At 41.6% G+C, this 16,842-nt stretch overlaps 1 protein-coding gene across 1 annotated transcript in view; it reads left to right on the top strand.

Moving 5' to 3' along the window:
* LOC121298867 (netrin receptor UNC5C-like) overlaps positions 1-16,842 on the top strand; it is a 419,182-nt gene that overhangs the window by 394,915 nt on the left and 7,425 nt on the right. The window contains exon 15 of the mRNA XM_041226130.1: positions 1,742-1,906. Coding sequence (XP_041082064.1) covers positions 1,742-1,906 — 165 coding nt within the window. The remainder of the gene's footprint in view (positions 1-1,741; positions 1,907-16,842) is intronic.

The following is a 16,842-nucleotide window of genomic DNA, read 5'->3' as shown; positions in this document are numbered from 1 at the left end:
ACTCAATTATAAAGGCTAAAAACAACCATGTACAATTCTATTCAAATCCATGTTTATATATTAGGTGGATAGTGTGGTCATTTTATTTAAAAGCATATGTCTGCAAAATATCTATTGTCGCATTAAAACAATGCTCAGGTTGGTTCTTATTCGGTCAGCTTCTTATTTGCATCCCAGCTTCTTATTCGCTAATATGCACAAATGTGACTAAAATTGAATTTAACTGAACTGTGTTTTAGAGCATAAATTGCCTCTGGCTGCTCATTTCAAAGTTAATACAAACACAGGGGATCCCCTGTATGTCATCCATAAGTATTTCATCCAAAATTGAATTTGGTACAAGAACAGCAGGCAAACATGGCAGACAAAGCAATATTGACATTGGGTTTAGTGCAATATTTCAAGGTATCCAGAAGTGGAAATTCTGTGCGTTATCCCTATGTATTCTTCCCTGTCTAACATGGAATTTGCATTCCTTTGTTATCTTTTCTAATAACCCATTTTTAAGTTTTGTGCTTTCCCCATTTAATATAGCACACACAGACCTGAACAGGGAAAAGTCCATTTAACAAACCATTCTGTTGCAAAGTCACCTGCCCAAGTTTACTACTTTATTCTGCACCGTACAGAAAGCACATTTTCCTTGTTGAAGTTTTTATTTCTACTTTTCAAAAGTAAGCCCAACATATATCTAAAGTGCAAAGCAATATGTACACTGTATCATTGTTGAACATCAATCTCTACCCCCCCAATGACATTTTAGTCCTGTAGTATTTTTATAGGCTTTATAGTTTTCTCCAGAATGGTTTATTAAATTGACTTTTTCTTGTTCAGGTCTGTGTGAGTATGCTAGATTAAATTGGGAAAGGACACAAGAATAGGTTATTAGACAAGATAACAAAGCAGACCGAGGCGATTTATCCCCTGAAATACCCAAGTTACTTTTTCAAATTTAGTTACATTTGTGCATATTAGCAAATAAGAAGCTGGCCGAATAAGAAGCCAACTTCATCATGGCATGAAAGTTTTTTTTTTCAATTTGTTTTTTTTTAATTTTGTACTTTTCCAAAGTAGTCTATAGTTTGACACATTTGGGGCTACCCTGGAGAATAATTCAAATTAGTCTCACTTTGACACAAAGGGATGGTCGAATCTTCTTCAGATCGTAATACACACACACACACACACACACAGCTGCTTCTAACATATGATCCATGTTGAATGCCAGGGAGACTCGGTCTGACTTGCTGTGACTGAAGCAGACGGAAAGCTAACTGGTGGAAGTTTACATTATCCAGCACTTTCATCTTTAGAAAATAGACACAGATTCTTAGATCTAAGTATTCCACCAAAAGAAACCGTCAGAATAACTAATGAACTAAACTAGTCCCGCCGTGTGTTCCATAGCCTTAGAAAATACTGAATTGGTGGGGAAAAGAGGGGTGCAGAAAAAAACGGTTGAGATAATACGATCCATTGGCGGCTCTCCATAGAACATAACTCCCATTATACTTACATTTTTTTACAGATGAAATAAACTAGAGACTGACATGCACTGCTGGATGTTTGATTTTCTTTACCTTAGACCATGTGATACTTATTTAAGCAGTGGCTTTATTTATGTCCTTCATTATTTAAATTGAAAAATTGAATAGACCCCTATGTCTTCAGACTTGCTTGCCCAAATTTGATGAATCTTTGCCCAGATATTTGTTTTATTTTTATTTTGATATGCTTTCAGGAAATTCCCTTTTACCAGATCTGGAGTGGAGCGCAGAGGAACTTATACTGTACATTTATACTGGAGCGGTTCAGTTTGACAACCACAAACCTGGCTTGTAAACTGTGTGTGCGGCAGGTGGAAGGAGAGGGACAGATATTCCAATTGAATAGCACTTTGTCAGAGGTAAGAAAATTATTCTCCTTCTTTCTCATAATACTTTACTACCATCACAATATCTGCTGCAGTGTTTTATATAGCCATTCTATTAAAACATGGCCAGTCCTACATAGATATTAAAATACCCGGTTTTAATGTTATCATTTACTCCAATCAACCCTTAACTAGCTCAGGTTGAATTTTAAGTGTAAACACACTTAAGACCTGATAATGAGGACCATATTACAAATTAATCACACAAAAAGGACATTTCCATAGTTTAGCCTTTTGCATATTCAGTTACCTTATTTAGTGTGTTTACACTTAAAACTCCGAACTGAGCTGGCTTAGGGTCGACTAGATTAAACGTTTTTTTGTTTTATCATTTGAGCCACCTGTTTACAAGTGTGCAGCGGTCTAACCTATATGAGTGGGCATAGCCCCTGAACTAAAGTGTGTGACCTCAGACATCATATCTCCTTGACAACCTCAAGTTAACAGACAACATTTCCTGAGTTTACAAATGATTAAAATGTCTTTTAATTTCATTGTTAACACTGCCTTTTATTTGATTGCTAAAAAACATTGTTTTTGCTCTGCTTAGCTACAACCTGAGGGGCTAGAATAAGTAAGGACCATGCAGGAGTACAAATTTCTGTCTGTCCCAAAATTACAGTAGTCTAAGTGATTAAAAAGCTACATTTTATCAAAATGGTTTTTTATCTCAATTTTGTTTTCTATCTCAAAGCTTTTTTGGTAAAGAATAGAAGTTGCATTAAGTTTCCCAAAATCATTGGTGTCTAGGGGATAGGTTTACTTTTAATTACTAGTAGCCTGTTATATTTTATTGGGGAAAAAAATTCCTACCTCACTAACTTCTGGCAATTTTTCACTGCTATCATCTAGTTTTTCTACTCTATTTTTCAAATATCTGTTTCTAAAATCAAAAACATTATTGTATCCATCAACTTAAGCAGTGGAGTGCGTGAAAGCAATGATGCATGTCATGTTTACAGGTTTGGACCAGTTCATTGTATAAAATAAGAAGGGGTGAAGAATCTGGTGTGTTACAGTCCCAAGAAAACAAGTTACCGAGTATTCTGAATCATAAAACCATTTAAAAAGATTAAAGGGTCGTGAAAGTGGGGGTGACAAACCGATTTGCAAAGAGTGGGTGGGACTTGTCCCCTGCGCCCCACATCATCGGCACCTATGAAGTCAGCATTTGTAAACTTGGACCAGAAAGACACAGAATGATCTCTCTCTTGTCTATACTACAGTTTGTCAAAAGCTGTTACAACAGTTAGTATCTTTTAAAGGAAAAGCCACAAAAATGTTCTTCCACTGCCTTCCAAGATTGCACTATTGCCAGAAACAATGAGAAATTTGGTGACTGCCTTTTCAGTTAAATCAGCAGTAGATCTACCATTTGTGCACAGAATGTGTGATGAAAGCACTGGCCAAAGTGACAAGAGTCAAGTTATTATTTACCATTGTTTTATAAATGTTGAAGCAGGTTCGTTCTCAGTTATTTAACAATTAACAAAATTAACAAAATAATTATCAAGTACAGAAAATTGTGGGGTTTAAATCAGACGGTGCATCGCTAATTCTAACACAGCATTATGCAGTATGTTTATTTTATATTATAATTAAATATATGCAATATTGTGACAGAGATCAAATGATTCTTGGTGTTAGATTTCCCTCCCGGCCTGCGAGGCAGCTGCATAAAGGAACAGAATACCCTGGACTGAGTGGTACAACAGTTTATTCCCAGGGTTAGGTGGGAAGCAGCCATCTAGAAAGGGGGCAAAGCTACGGTATATGAACTCAGTGACCTGGACGGGAAATGGCGTGCCATCCGCGGACTGGAGAAGCGGATGCGCTCATTGACCAAGGGGCCATGGGTAAGGTTATAAAAAAGGGACGTAGTGATGTTATCTGTTCCTTTGTGAATGGTTACATTAAATTACCAGAAGGAGAACCTGCGCCATGAAACGTGAGTGTTTTATTTGTTATTGTGTGTCGTTAATAATATTGTTTGTAATTATTTGGATGGCTAACATGATCCAGAGCTGTCGCCAAAGACCAACACTAAACCTGGATCAACAACACTGCACCTTTGTTGTCACTAAAGAACTGTACTCACCACGAGCACTGTGGACTGGTGTTTGTGTTTGTGTATGTGTTATGTGTGGGTGAACTGAAACGGGACTGTTATTATTTCGGGGCAAACCCGTGGATTATAAATAAGCAATACACTCCGAGTAGGCATGGCTACTCCCGATGGGGCAAGATGGTAGGCCTCTCACATATCTGCAGCTAGGTAGTCAAATACCATGACTGCAATGTCTTGGAGGGATGCTGGGTGATGTTGCTGTTCCCAGGCTTCAATCATCTCTATAACCTTTGACCCCTTTACCTGATCAGTCCAAAAATGTACATTTGAGCATGTTTGCCTGAAAGAAACCCAAGAACCGAGTTTGATGTAAATTGAAGATGGTATGCACTAACTCATAAAATTTGTTCAGAAAGTATTTTCATTGCATTTGTGCGCATCATTTATAATACAGGATACATTTTTTATCTACCCCAATTGCACATTGTTTTTTTGGTTCACTCAAATGAATTAAATAAATTTCACATGTTTCCATCACAGTTGTTGAGTTTTAGTGCATAACAAAAGTCTGATGGAAACATAGCTGCTGACATCATTGCAAACTAATTTCTTTGTATTTAGGGACCTGTAGTAGACATACTTCACAGTTGCAGTGTATAATCTTTCTTGAAACAGTATTTTTTGATGGTCTAATATGTACAATACTGTTTAAAAGTATTGCCCACTGTCTGATTTTCTGCATATTTGACACTGAATGTTATCAGATCTTCAACCAAAATCTAATATTAGATAAAAGGGACCCTGAGAGAACAAATAACACAATGTTTTGATACTTATTTAATTTATTTATTAAAGAAAGTTATGCAACACCCAATGCCCCCGTGTTGAAAAGTAATCACCCCCTTAGACTCCATAACTGGTTACGCCACCTTTAGCAGCAATAACTGCAACCAAACGCTTCCTGTAGTTATTGATCAGTCTCTCACAGCGCCGTGAAGGAATTTTGGCCAACTCCTTCATGAGGAACTGCTTCAACTCAGTGCCATTTGTCAGTTTTCGAGCATAAACTGCTCTTTTCAGGTCCTGCCAAAACATCTCAGTGGGGTTTAGGTCTGGACTTTGAATAGGCCATTCCAAAACTTTAAATTTCTTGTTCTTCAACCATTCTGATGTAGACTTGCTTGCGTGTTTCGGATCATTGTCTTGCTGCATGACCCAGCTGTGCTTCAACTTCAGCTGACGGACGGATGGCCTGACATTCTTCTGTAGAATTCTCTGATACAGAGCAGAATTCATGGTTCCTTCAATGATGGCAGGTCGCCCAGGTCCTGGTGCAGCAAAGCATCCCCAAATCATGACACTACTGCCACTACATGCTTGACTGTTGGTATGAGGTTCTTATTGTGAAATGCACTGTTTGGTTTTCACCAGACATAACGGGGCACATGTTGGCCAAAAAGTTCCACTTTTTACTCATCTGTCCATAGAACATTGTTCCAGAACTCTTGAGGATCATCCAGGTGCTTTTTGACAAACTTGAGACGAGCATTCATGTTCTTCTTAGTGAGCAGTGGTTTCCGCCTTGCTACTATGCCATGAATCCCATTTTTGCCCAGTGTCTTTCTGATGGTGGAGTCATGAACACTGACCTTAACCAAGGAGAGAGCAGCCTGCAGATCCCTGGATCTTGTTCTAGGGTTCTTTGTGACTTCCTGGATGATTTTACACCTTGCTCTTGGAGAGATTTTGGCAGGATGGCCACTCCTGGGAAGATTCTCTACTGTCCCAAGCATTCTCCATTTGGACAATATGGCTCTGATTGTGGTTTGGTGGATCCCCAGAGCCTTAGAAGTGGCTTTGTAACCCTTTCCAGACTGATGGGCATCAACAACTTTTTTCCGGAGGTGTGACGGGGAACTGCCCCGTCTATATGAATGTGTTTGGAACTGGCAGGGAGGGGGTTAAATTCCTCCCTGCCAGGAAAACATGAAAAAATGTGGCTGGAGCTCTAACTGAATGATTAATTGGGCTCCAGCCACAGGGGATAAAAGCCAGGGGAGAGGCCCTGGCTGAGGTATTCTTTTGTTTGGGAGTTTGCTTTGTGTTGGAGAGTTTTGTGTTTAGAAGAAAGGAGTGTCTTGTTTTAAAAGACCTGGAACCTGACTGTTTACTTTGTAAGTTCATTTTGATTATTGTGTTTGAACATCTTTCTGTTGGCCCTTGTGTGTGTTTATTTCATTATTTTGTTTAAATAAAGACCTTTAGTTTTTGACTTTACATTGTTTCTGAGCCTCAGCCCTCTGTCATCCTGTCACACTTGGTGTCAGAAACGGGATAGCGCCACCTAGAGGCTCAGAGCAGTATTTTTTTTGGAATTTTGAATTTTGGAATTGTTGAGCGGAGAGCAGAATGGGCAAAAAGCAGAGGCAGCGGAGGAAGCAGCAGCAGCAGCGGCAGCAGCCGCCACCACCAACCCAAGCCCTGTGGGAGGACCCAGCGAGCTTGTTCCCGTGGTGCACCTGGTGCGGGAAGGAAGATCACCGGTGGAGGTCCTGTCTGGATGGGCCACTAGCTGACTGGTGTGGGCGACCTTCCCTTTGCCATCAACTCGCTGTGGCATCGAGATGGGGAGAGGTGGGAGGAGTGGGAGAGAGAGCATCACCCGGGGTCCCTCCAGGAAATATTCATCATGGTCCTGGCATACCTGGCAATATACATGGGGGAGACGCCCCACCTTGAAGAAATGGGGGTGGAGACTCTGCTGTCGCCCATAGAGGGGGAGCCGCCGCTCCCAGAGCCCAGAGAGGAGGAGCCGCCAGAGCCCACAGAGGGAGAAGCAAAGAACAAGGAGGAGGAGGTGAGGTGTCCTCCTCCATCACCCCAGCGAACTAGTCCGGCACTGGCAGTTGCGGTCTCTTGCCCCTTGCTCCTGGACACCCTGCCGGTCTTCCTAGACCTTCCTGCGCTAGACCTGGAGCCCAGGAGTCCACAACATTGGCCACAGCTTTTCCCCTGGTTCCCTGCTCCGCTCTTCCCAAGCACCCAGACGTCGCTGGGCTGCTGCCAGACGTCGCTGATGCTCCCGCTGTTTGCTGCTTCTCTTCCCCTGGGTGATCGGACATCGCTGCGCCGGTCCCCAGTGGAAGATCTCTGTCCACTGCTGCATTCTCCTGTTCCCCAGTCGTCACTTCGGTCGGCCCTGTCATCCCGGTGGGGTCCCTGGTCGTCGGTTCATGGTCCCTTCCCGGAAGTGCCGGAAGGTCCGACCCACCCTCAAGTCCGCCCGTGGAAGAGGGCGGAAATGGACATTTCAGGACATGAGTGTGGGTGGTTGTGTTTTAGGGGAGGGGGTGGCCTTGGTATGGCCGGTCAGTGTTGCACACTTGGGGGGGAGGATGTGTGAGATAGCAGGGAGGGGGTTAAAATTTCTCCCTGCTAGAAATTAATTGTAAGGGTTTAATTGTTTTATTGTTTAGATAATCCCCTGCACCTGGTGCTAATTGTAAATTGGAGCCAGGTGCAGGGTATTTAAGAGAGGCAGCCAGTTTGCTCAGGGCTGCTGAGGGAAGAGCCTGACTGTGTGTGTGTGTGTGAGCAGTCGTTTTCAAGGTGAAGCATGAGTTTGTGTTTTTGTGTCAGGTAAACGGCTTAGCTGTCCTGTGGATTAGTTAGGGACCAGTCTGTGTTTAGTCAGAGCTCCAAAACAGAGTTAGGTGTTTGTTTCTGTTTTGTATTTTTGATTTATGTTTATTAAAAGTGCGCGTCAGCGCTAGAAAATTAAATTTCTGTGTCCTGGGTCTATTTTAAAGGGGCAACGAACAGTGTGAGTTGCAAGTATCTCTTAAAGTGTGTGTGTGTGTGTGTGTGTGTGTGTGTGTGTGTGTGTGTGTGTGTGTGTATATGTTCTCTATTAAAATAATACAAAAAATACACCATTTTATTTTCCGGAATGGGAAATTACAGGCTGGTACGGTGGGTTTTTTTCAACAGTTATCCTCACTTAGTTATATTTTGTGTATCATTTCCATACTCTGCACAGCTTTGGAACCCAATGTTTCTGGGTGGGTTTATTTATACAGCTGTTTATTGCATGGAATGGGAAATTAAAGATGGGTTCGGTGGATTTTTTCAACAGTGCTATGTTATTCTCGCCTATTTCTATTATATGTATCGTTTTTGTCGTCTTTGCACCTTCAGAATCGAACGGTTCTGGGCCGGAACGGATTAGTAACAGAGTGTGTGTAACTTTCTCTGCTGTTTTTTAATTCAATTAAAAAGTCCCGTTCCCGCTTTTACCCCATCTCTAATATACAGGTAAATGTATTGACATTTACCAATAAAAATGTGTGTGCCGATACAAAAATGATCATTACTGTTCATTATTCTGGCAGTCAGAAGCAATATCGCTATCCACATTGACAATTACAATAAAGTTACAGTATTTTGATCAAATTAAAGGGTACAAATACACCAGGAAGCAATATTTATCAACGTATAAATGATTTCAGTCGTTAACTGTTCCATTTTTAATTAAAAGTGTGATCGTAAAGCAGCTGCTTTCATTTATTTCTATCAAAATGACATCTTGTTCAAGTAATGGTTAGTTATTTAGATGCACCAAGAACCAAAAAGTAATGTTTTACCTGATCCACTAAATTCAAAAATTAAAAACAAATATGTAGAGAGACTGTATATACATTTCACACAGGAGCATCCCAAACATTTATTTATAGGTGCATGCTGTTCCAAAACATTATAGGCTAAACAAAAAAAAAAAAAACATGCATATTAATTTTTTCAATTAATTCCTCTCTGCCTTCATATACCTTTGTGTGAAACGCTTACCAATTTCAAGTGGTAGCGTTTTTCTATACCTCGTATGGGCTACATAGTTTTGTTTAGTTTATTAGAAAGCTGACTTTGTTACCATCCCAGCTTCTTTACAGTCACTGAAGGTTGAGCTTAAAATCATGAGATACAGTGGGATATGTGGAAAAGGGTTACGTTTGTTAATAGTTACCAATTAATTTAACTAGATGTCAATGAAAACATACTCCTCAGCTCTTAATTTAATATTCTTGGTTAGTAAAAATGATTTCAATACTATCATGTAGACTACTTACGTTTGACAAACATTTTTATCAGTATATAAAACAAAATATGTTTTTGCTTCACAATGAACAACAAAGTTTGCTGATGACATAAGCACATGTTTTACCAGTTTGCAATAATTGTTTTGATATGTCTGCAGTTTAATGTATTGCATATGTACCCTAAGTGGGACAGCAACAGTGTTTTGTATACAATTGAGCGTTTTGCTGTTTTAATTTAAAGATGTGATTAGCCTTCATATCCAATATTTTTATTGTTTAACCATAATATTTTCTTAGGGATCAAGCCATTTTTGTTTATTAATAAACAATACATACATCCCTACAGTAAAGTTGAATTCTCTACCATAAAAATCTGAAGAAACTGCAACATATTTACAGTGCAATTTAAAATAAAATTATACAAATACCTATAGCCTCTTTGTTTCTTTTTAGTAATTCTTTGCATCTGACGAAAGTATTGTAAGTTTTCTTTTAATTCCATGCAAACTATAGTGTGCTTTTTCTAATAGAATGACATCCAGTATTATGATTTCCACATTGTAAATAGTAGTGGTTCCTTTTCTTTCCAAAGCATCATTGTAGCCTGTGGTAAGGTTGTGAGTGGTGGGTGAATAAAACAATGTATTAATATTTGGATACAATTCACTAAATGTGAATGAAAAATGACAAACTGCTTTAGAGCAGGTGCAGTGACTTTTTATTGTGCTGATTAGACAGTAAAATGTCAATTGCTAAAGTTGTGTGGGGACGGGGGATACTGTGAAAGTCACAGGCTAGTAGCGTGTGTGGCCACCTTTGGAAGCAATACAAGCAGTATATCTGCAACGCATGCTTTGCACCAGGTTTCAGATGTTGTCTCGGAATCCTGGCCCATTTCTCTTGTAGTGTCTGGGTAAGCATCTGGCTGTTCAGTGGTCTCCAAGCCCCAGAAGCCACATGTCTTCCAGTTCATATTATGTCATTGACAGAGTGTGTCTGGTTATACCATCTAGCCACAGTACGCTGCCCTAGTCCAGCCTCTAACATGCTGGTTGCATGAAGGCGCTGCTCTCTTAACAGACATGGCATATTGCTTTTTTTCTGTGATTTTTCTTTCTTGCTTTTATTCTAGCTTGCAATTCAACAGCTGAAATCACTCCATATCCAGTGTCCATCATCTGTCTCACTAATTAGGTGTTTAAGTGCATATACTTCAGTCATAGTCACTCAAGTGTGTCATGGTCAAGGTTTGAGAGTGATTTATATAACTTTTTTTTTTTAAATTAAATGTGTGATAAAAGTGATAAGTTTCTTCTGATGCTCAGTATAGTTTGACAGGAGTGCAATAGGTTATGTTAAGTATTCTACACTGAATTGTTCTTAATTTAGCATTGGTAGATTTAACTTAACACTTTTACATATACTAGATCAGTCTTCCTCTGAGAATGTAACCTTTAACACTTTTTCCCAAGCAATTTTGACTTGACAATCTTTAAGGATATTGGGCCCACTATTCGAAAGGTTTGCGCACTGCGCAGAGGGGTATGCGCATCGCAAATGGCCGTTGTGCTGAAATTGTGCCAAGTTGCCATATTCGAAACGTCCTTTTGCATGTCTCAATCCATTCTGCGCTGTGCAGAAATAAAATGTATGCATCGCGCAATATGGGGGGAGTGGCTGACAATATGCATGATCCTGGTATATTCGAAGGTATGCTCCAAGTACAAAACCAGGTTTGTGACGCGCAGAATAAGGATTGTAAAAGGACTGCGTTAACTCCGCACACACTATCATTCCAGCACTGACTACAAACAGGCAACAATGGGAAACGTGGGTAGCATGCAGTGTGTCCGATGACATGTGGGTGTGAATGATGCAAGGCACACCCAGCAACAGCAACCCTGACATAGGCTGAAAGGGTGCACTAGCCTCGGCACACACATGAGGAGCTCAGCAATGAGGAAATCTTGTCCAGGTATTGTCTCAACTCATCTATGCCACATGCTGCATGCCCCGCGTGGTAGGTGCAATTGGGATACTATTGGAATTCTAGCCCTTCTAAACACCTGTCACAAAGACAGCCGGAGTGGGTGACAACAGAACCAGGAAGGGAATACACCGAGACAAAACAGATGAAGTGAAATGATGAAGACGCTTGCTTGCGCGGGTTTATTGTAAATAAAAGGTCTAAACAAACAGAAAACAGGACACGGCGCTTTACGCCAAAATAAATAGACACACAAAACAGACAATATTAGACAAACATGGTGAGCAGATAGACAGACTAACAAGTATCGTGCTGGTCCCACCAGTACGCAATAGCAATTGGTATTAAGCTCTATTACTCCTCCTCTCTCTCCCATTCTCCACTCACCGAACACCCAACCCCAAGTGGGTGAAAACATGCTGCTTTTATGCTGCTGCTAGAGAGAACTAGGATGATCTTTGCCTGGTTGGAATGTACCACCACAAGTTTCCATGCGTCCGTAACATACGCCAACGCTAAGTGGGTCCGACACTTCTAGCCTGTCTGTTGTTCAGCGTTGTGCCGACGAACGATCTGTGTTACCGCCAGCCACCGACTTTCCCACGTTAGGAGGCGATGCTGAGCGGCAGGCATTCGTGTTGCGCTGCTAACCGGCGTTCAACCCCACTGCGTAGGTACCGTCAAAATGACCCCGTCCATGCACGAGGGAACCACCCGCTGCGGCCAGGCGGTTTAGGCAGTGCTTCTCTCAGCAGCCTATGAAGGGCTGCTGAGAATGCAAGCTATTCCTGGTCCTTCTGTTGAAGGGAGAGGCAGCTTCTGCTCCTCTTCCCCTGATGGTGATTGAGGCAGAGGCAGCTCCAGCTCCTCTCCTCATGAGGGTGGGAAGATACAAGCAGGCATCCTCTGACTGCCACCCCACTACGTCTGCTTGGCCGCACCACTTGGTCTTTGTTACGCTCAACCTCTGCTGGGGCCTCCCGTTGGCTGAGGCGACACACCTCTACACGGGGTGCTGAGTCTGTCCGCACAGGGCGTCGCCACACGGGCTGTTACGGTCGTAAGAGGCCGCCTGGTCCCTGAATCGCAGCCCGAGCTACACTCGACCGCTGAAATTTTTGTCGCTCTTGAAGGAGAGGAACCACGGGCGGCCTTCCCGTGACCAGTGGTTCCTCTCTACACCGTCGGTAAGGTAGGCATGAGGGCATCTGCCTCGTCCTGGAAGTGTGATACTCAGCAGGCGATGGCGACAGGTGGGCTCTGCTCAGGACCAGCAGTGCTGGCCCTCCTCGTGCTGGTGCGGCCGGGCTGTTTTCCGCTGCAGCTCATTCAGCCCTCTGCTGGTGGCTGAGGAACCAGCAGGCATTCACCCTCCTGTGCTGGTCCCACCATGCACTGCTGAGGAGGTGGGAGCAGCGTGTAGTCTTCAGGGGACTGGTGCGGCTCACCCTCTGCTGTGGACAGGGGAAATGATGAGACGCTGGTGGAGACTTGGGCGGTGGACGCTCTGCCTTCCTCTTCCCCTTTCCCCTTCTCTTCCTCTCCTGGGCCTTGCGCTCTGGCTCCAGCTGCTGGCGTGGAGACTGCCCCTCTTCTGTATCCGGGAGAGGGCAGTCAGCCACTCCATGCCCGTAGCGCTTGCACAGGAGGCACCATCCCCCCTGGCTCTCCCAAGCCTCCACAAATGCATCCAGGTCCTCGTCAGGAATTTCCCTTTAAACTCACATGAATGACACCACGTGAACGGCCGGAGTGGGTTATCGCCAAAATAAATAGACACACAAAACATTGACAATATTAGACAAACATGGTGAGCAGATAGACAGACTAACAACTAACAAGTATCGTGCTGGTCCCACCAGTACGCAATAGCAATTGATAATGAGCTCTTATTACGCCTCCTCTCTCTCCCGTTCCCTACTCACCGAACACCCAACCCAGAGTGGGTGAAAACATGCAGCTTTTATGCAGCTGTACCAAGACTCGATTGGTAATCAATCATTCAATTGGAGTCTCGGTGCAACTGCACGTGAATTAATAAAGTGCAATTCCCCGTGCTCACATATTATTACTTTTTACTTGCACGTGAAGTGCTGTGCAATCCTTGTGCCTAAATACAAATATACATTTTAAACACTCGTGTTACACAGACCCTTTTATATCCTGTGTACCAGTGACTATACACCAACATTTAATATACCACTCGCAACATATAACAGATAATATACACAGGGGCAGGCACTTTGTCACAACACCTTATTCAGAAAACCAGAGTTTTTTTTTTTCTAGACACACGAGTCGTCGTTTTATAATCAATAATATAAGACGATGGCTTGTGTGCCCAACAAAGCCTTTGCAAAAACTGCACAAATATATTAGTACTTGTATGACCCCAAACTGGTTGCCGACTATACAATATCTTCCTTTTTTTAAAAAAAAAGTTTTTTAGTAGATCAACAGTCAATACCATATATATATATATATATATATATATATATATATATATATACATATATACATAATACACACACACACACACATATATATATATATATATATATATATATATATATATATATATATATATATATATATATATACATTTATATATATATATATTGTAGTCACATTGAGATTAAAACCTCTTTAACGAGTGAGACCTAGCCAAGCAGGTAGCAGCAAGTCAATCGGACAACAAGAACAATACACAATAAAGTACAATTAAGACACAGGCAAATCACACCTGAAACAATAATCAAAATACACAAAAGTAGTCAACTATTTAAAACAATTACAACTCTCAGTCACGAAATCATGCAGTTTACTCTTAAATTGCAATAAAGATATCTGGGTCTGCAGCTTTAGTTTGGGCTGGAACTCCTTCCAGGACCATGGGGCATAATAAGCAAATGATTCTTTACCAGCCTCAGTACGCACAAATGCAAAACAGAATGAGATCTGAGGCTGTGGTTACTATGGGATGCTATAAGGTATTAATTTAAATAAGAATATTCATATAATTTACATTGAATAGCCTTATATACAAGAATATACCACTGCTTCAACCTGCTTAAAGCCAAAGAAGTCCAGCCTACCAAATCGTATAATATACAATGATGAGTATTAAATAGACGGTACAGCTGCATAAAAGCAGCAGTCTTCCCAGCGACAGCGAGTGGAAGCGACAGCGAGTGGGAGAAGTACAGGCGTGGAAAAGTACAGAGCAGTTTAGAAGCAGAAAGGAGAAATTGCATCTTGAATTGCTTTAATCAGAAAACAGAGGACAAGAAGCTGCTTGATGAGATTTTGGGATCAATAAGCTACTAACAACCAAACGAGCAAGATGGGCCGAATGGCCTCCTCTCGTTTGTAAACTTTCTTATGTTCTTATGTTCTTATGACATTGGGGAAACAAAGCAGCAGCTCAAAGTCAAACAGCCGCGTGTGTTTTTCTGATAACAAACAAGCTGAAACTCGGAGCAGCTGATTCAAATTCAGCGCCATTCTGAGACACGGGCGAGGGGAGGAGCTAACAGCACAGCAGAACAACGCAGTTAAACGAGGCAGTCTTCCCAGCGACAGCGAGTGGGAGAAGTACAGGCGTGGAAAAGTACAGAGCAGTTTAGAAGCAGTTTGAAAGCAGGTTGACAACTGCAGAAGAAACTAAACTTAAAAAAAAAACCTCAACATGGTCTTCAAGCCAGTAATCTGTGACAACTGCTTGATGTGGGAAATCCGAGAAAACCCAGCGGAGCTAAACCAAGTGTGCGTAAAGTGCCGCGCCATCCAGGATTTGCATAAACTAGTAAGTATGCTAGAAATGGAGCTGGAAGAAGTGAGACAGCAACAGGATCTTGAGGAACTGGCACACCCACAATTCATGGAAGTCTGCATCACCCCTAACAGACTGAAAGCCACCAGGGAGATAGAAGGTCAGAACAGCTGGGTTCAGGTAGGCAGAAGCAGGGAAAAAAAGAAACTTCGTCGAATACAACCACCAGAAATCAAAACAACCAACAGATTTGAGTCACTTCAGAATTTTGATGAGCAGAACCAACAACAAGAGAATGAAAGGAACAACATCCAGGATCCCATTGACAGTGGTGACCAGACAGCAAAAAGAAGGGAGGTCATGATTGTTGGGGACTCCATATTGAGAAACACAGCAAGTTCAATTCGCAGTTTGGACCCCCTTACTACAACAGTGTGCTGCCTTCCGGGAGCCTCGGTCAAGCACATCACTGAGAATGTGGACAGGCTCCTAGAACGAACAGGAGACGACCCAGTAGTAGTCGTCCACATCGGTACAAACAACATTGGAAGAGACAGACCAAAATCCCTGCAAAACAAATTCAGAGAGCTAGGAAGGAAATTAAAAGAGAAAACCAAAACTATGGTATTTTCTGGTATACTACCGGCACCTTGCAAAGGACCATATGGACAGCTGGAAATAATTAATCAAAACGCATGGCTGAAGACGTGGTGCACACGGGAAGGCTTCACCTATCTTGATCATTGGACTACATTCTACAACGAGGACTATCTGTATAGACGGGATGGACTGCATTTAAATAACAAGGGAACCAGTCTACTCGGAGAAAAGATCCTCGAGCAGGTTCAGAAGCATTTAAACTAGAAAGGAAGGGGGAAGAAATCAACAAAAAAACAGAAGGGAGACCGCATCAAAACAAGAACAACAACTCAGGTAAGACAACCATTAAATGTATTTATCTAAATGCTAGAAGTATCAGAAACAAAATTCTAGAACTTGAAGCTACTGCACTAACAGGTAACTATCATGTGATAGGTGTTACAGAAACGTGGTTGTCTGAGAGTGATGGGGACGAATTTAATATTTGTGGGTATACACTGTATAGGAAAGACAGGCAGGACAGAAGAGGAGGAGGGGTAGCGCTATACATAAGAAACAGTCTTGAAGCCCAGGTGTTAAACCTGGACAAAGAAAATAAAACCGAATCAATATGGGTCAGAATAACGGACAAAAATTCAAAGGGCATAATAATAGGAGCATGCTATAGACCGCCAGATTCAGACGGTGAGCACAATAATCTGTTATACAATGACATTAGAAATGCGTGTAGCAAAGGAGAAGACATACTAATGGGGGACTTCAACTTCCCCCAAATAAAATGGGAAAACCCGGTGGGTAGCGCGAAGGATGAAATAGAAATGGTGGAAATGACAAATGACTGCTTCCTAGCACAATTTGTCAAGGCACCGACTAGAGGGGAGGCATGCCTTGATTTAGTCAGAGAACCACTGGCAAACTCAGACCACAACATGGTCTCATTTGAATTGTTTTTTAAATCCCCAAAAGTAATGACTAAAGCTAAGGTTTACAATTTTAGAAAAGCAAACTATGAAGGTATGAAACAGAGACTAACAGAAGTAGATTGGAGTAAAATAGAGAAAACACCCACAGAAGAAGGATGGTTGTTCTTCAAAAATGTAGTACTAGAGGCGCAAAACAATTATATCCCTAAAGTAGACAAATCTAAATGTAAAACTAAATTTCCAAAATGGTTTAATAGATCAATTAAAAAAAATATTCAGCGAAAAAAGGCACTTTACAGAGCATTAAAAAAGGACCAAAAAGAAAGTACGCAGAAATAGTACACAGAACTGCAAACGCAAGTCAAAAAGGAAGTTAGAAAGGCCAAGAGAGAAATAGAAATGAACATTGCTAAGGGAGCTAAAACCAATTCCAAAATGTTTTTCCAATATTACAACAGCAAGCGAA

The sequence above is a fragment of the Polyodon spathula genome, chromosome 2, assembly GCF_017654505.1.
Source record: "Polyodon spathula isolate WHYD16114869_AA chromosome 2, ASM1765450v1, whole genome shotgun sequence".
NCBI classification, from domain to species: Eukaryota; Metazoa; Chordata; class Actinopteri; order Acipenseriformes; family Polyodontidae; genus Polyodon; species Polyodon spathula.
The sequence above is the reverse complement of the archived record's forward strand: the minus strand, read 5'-3'. Positions and strand labels throughout refer to the sequence as shown.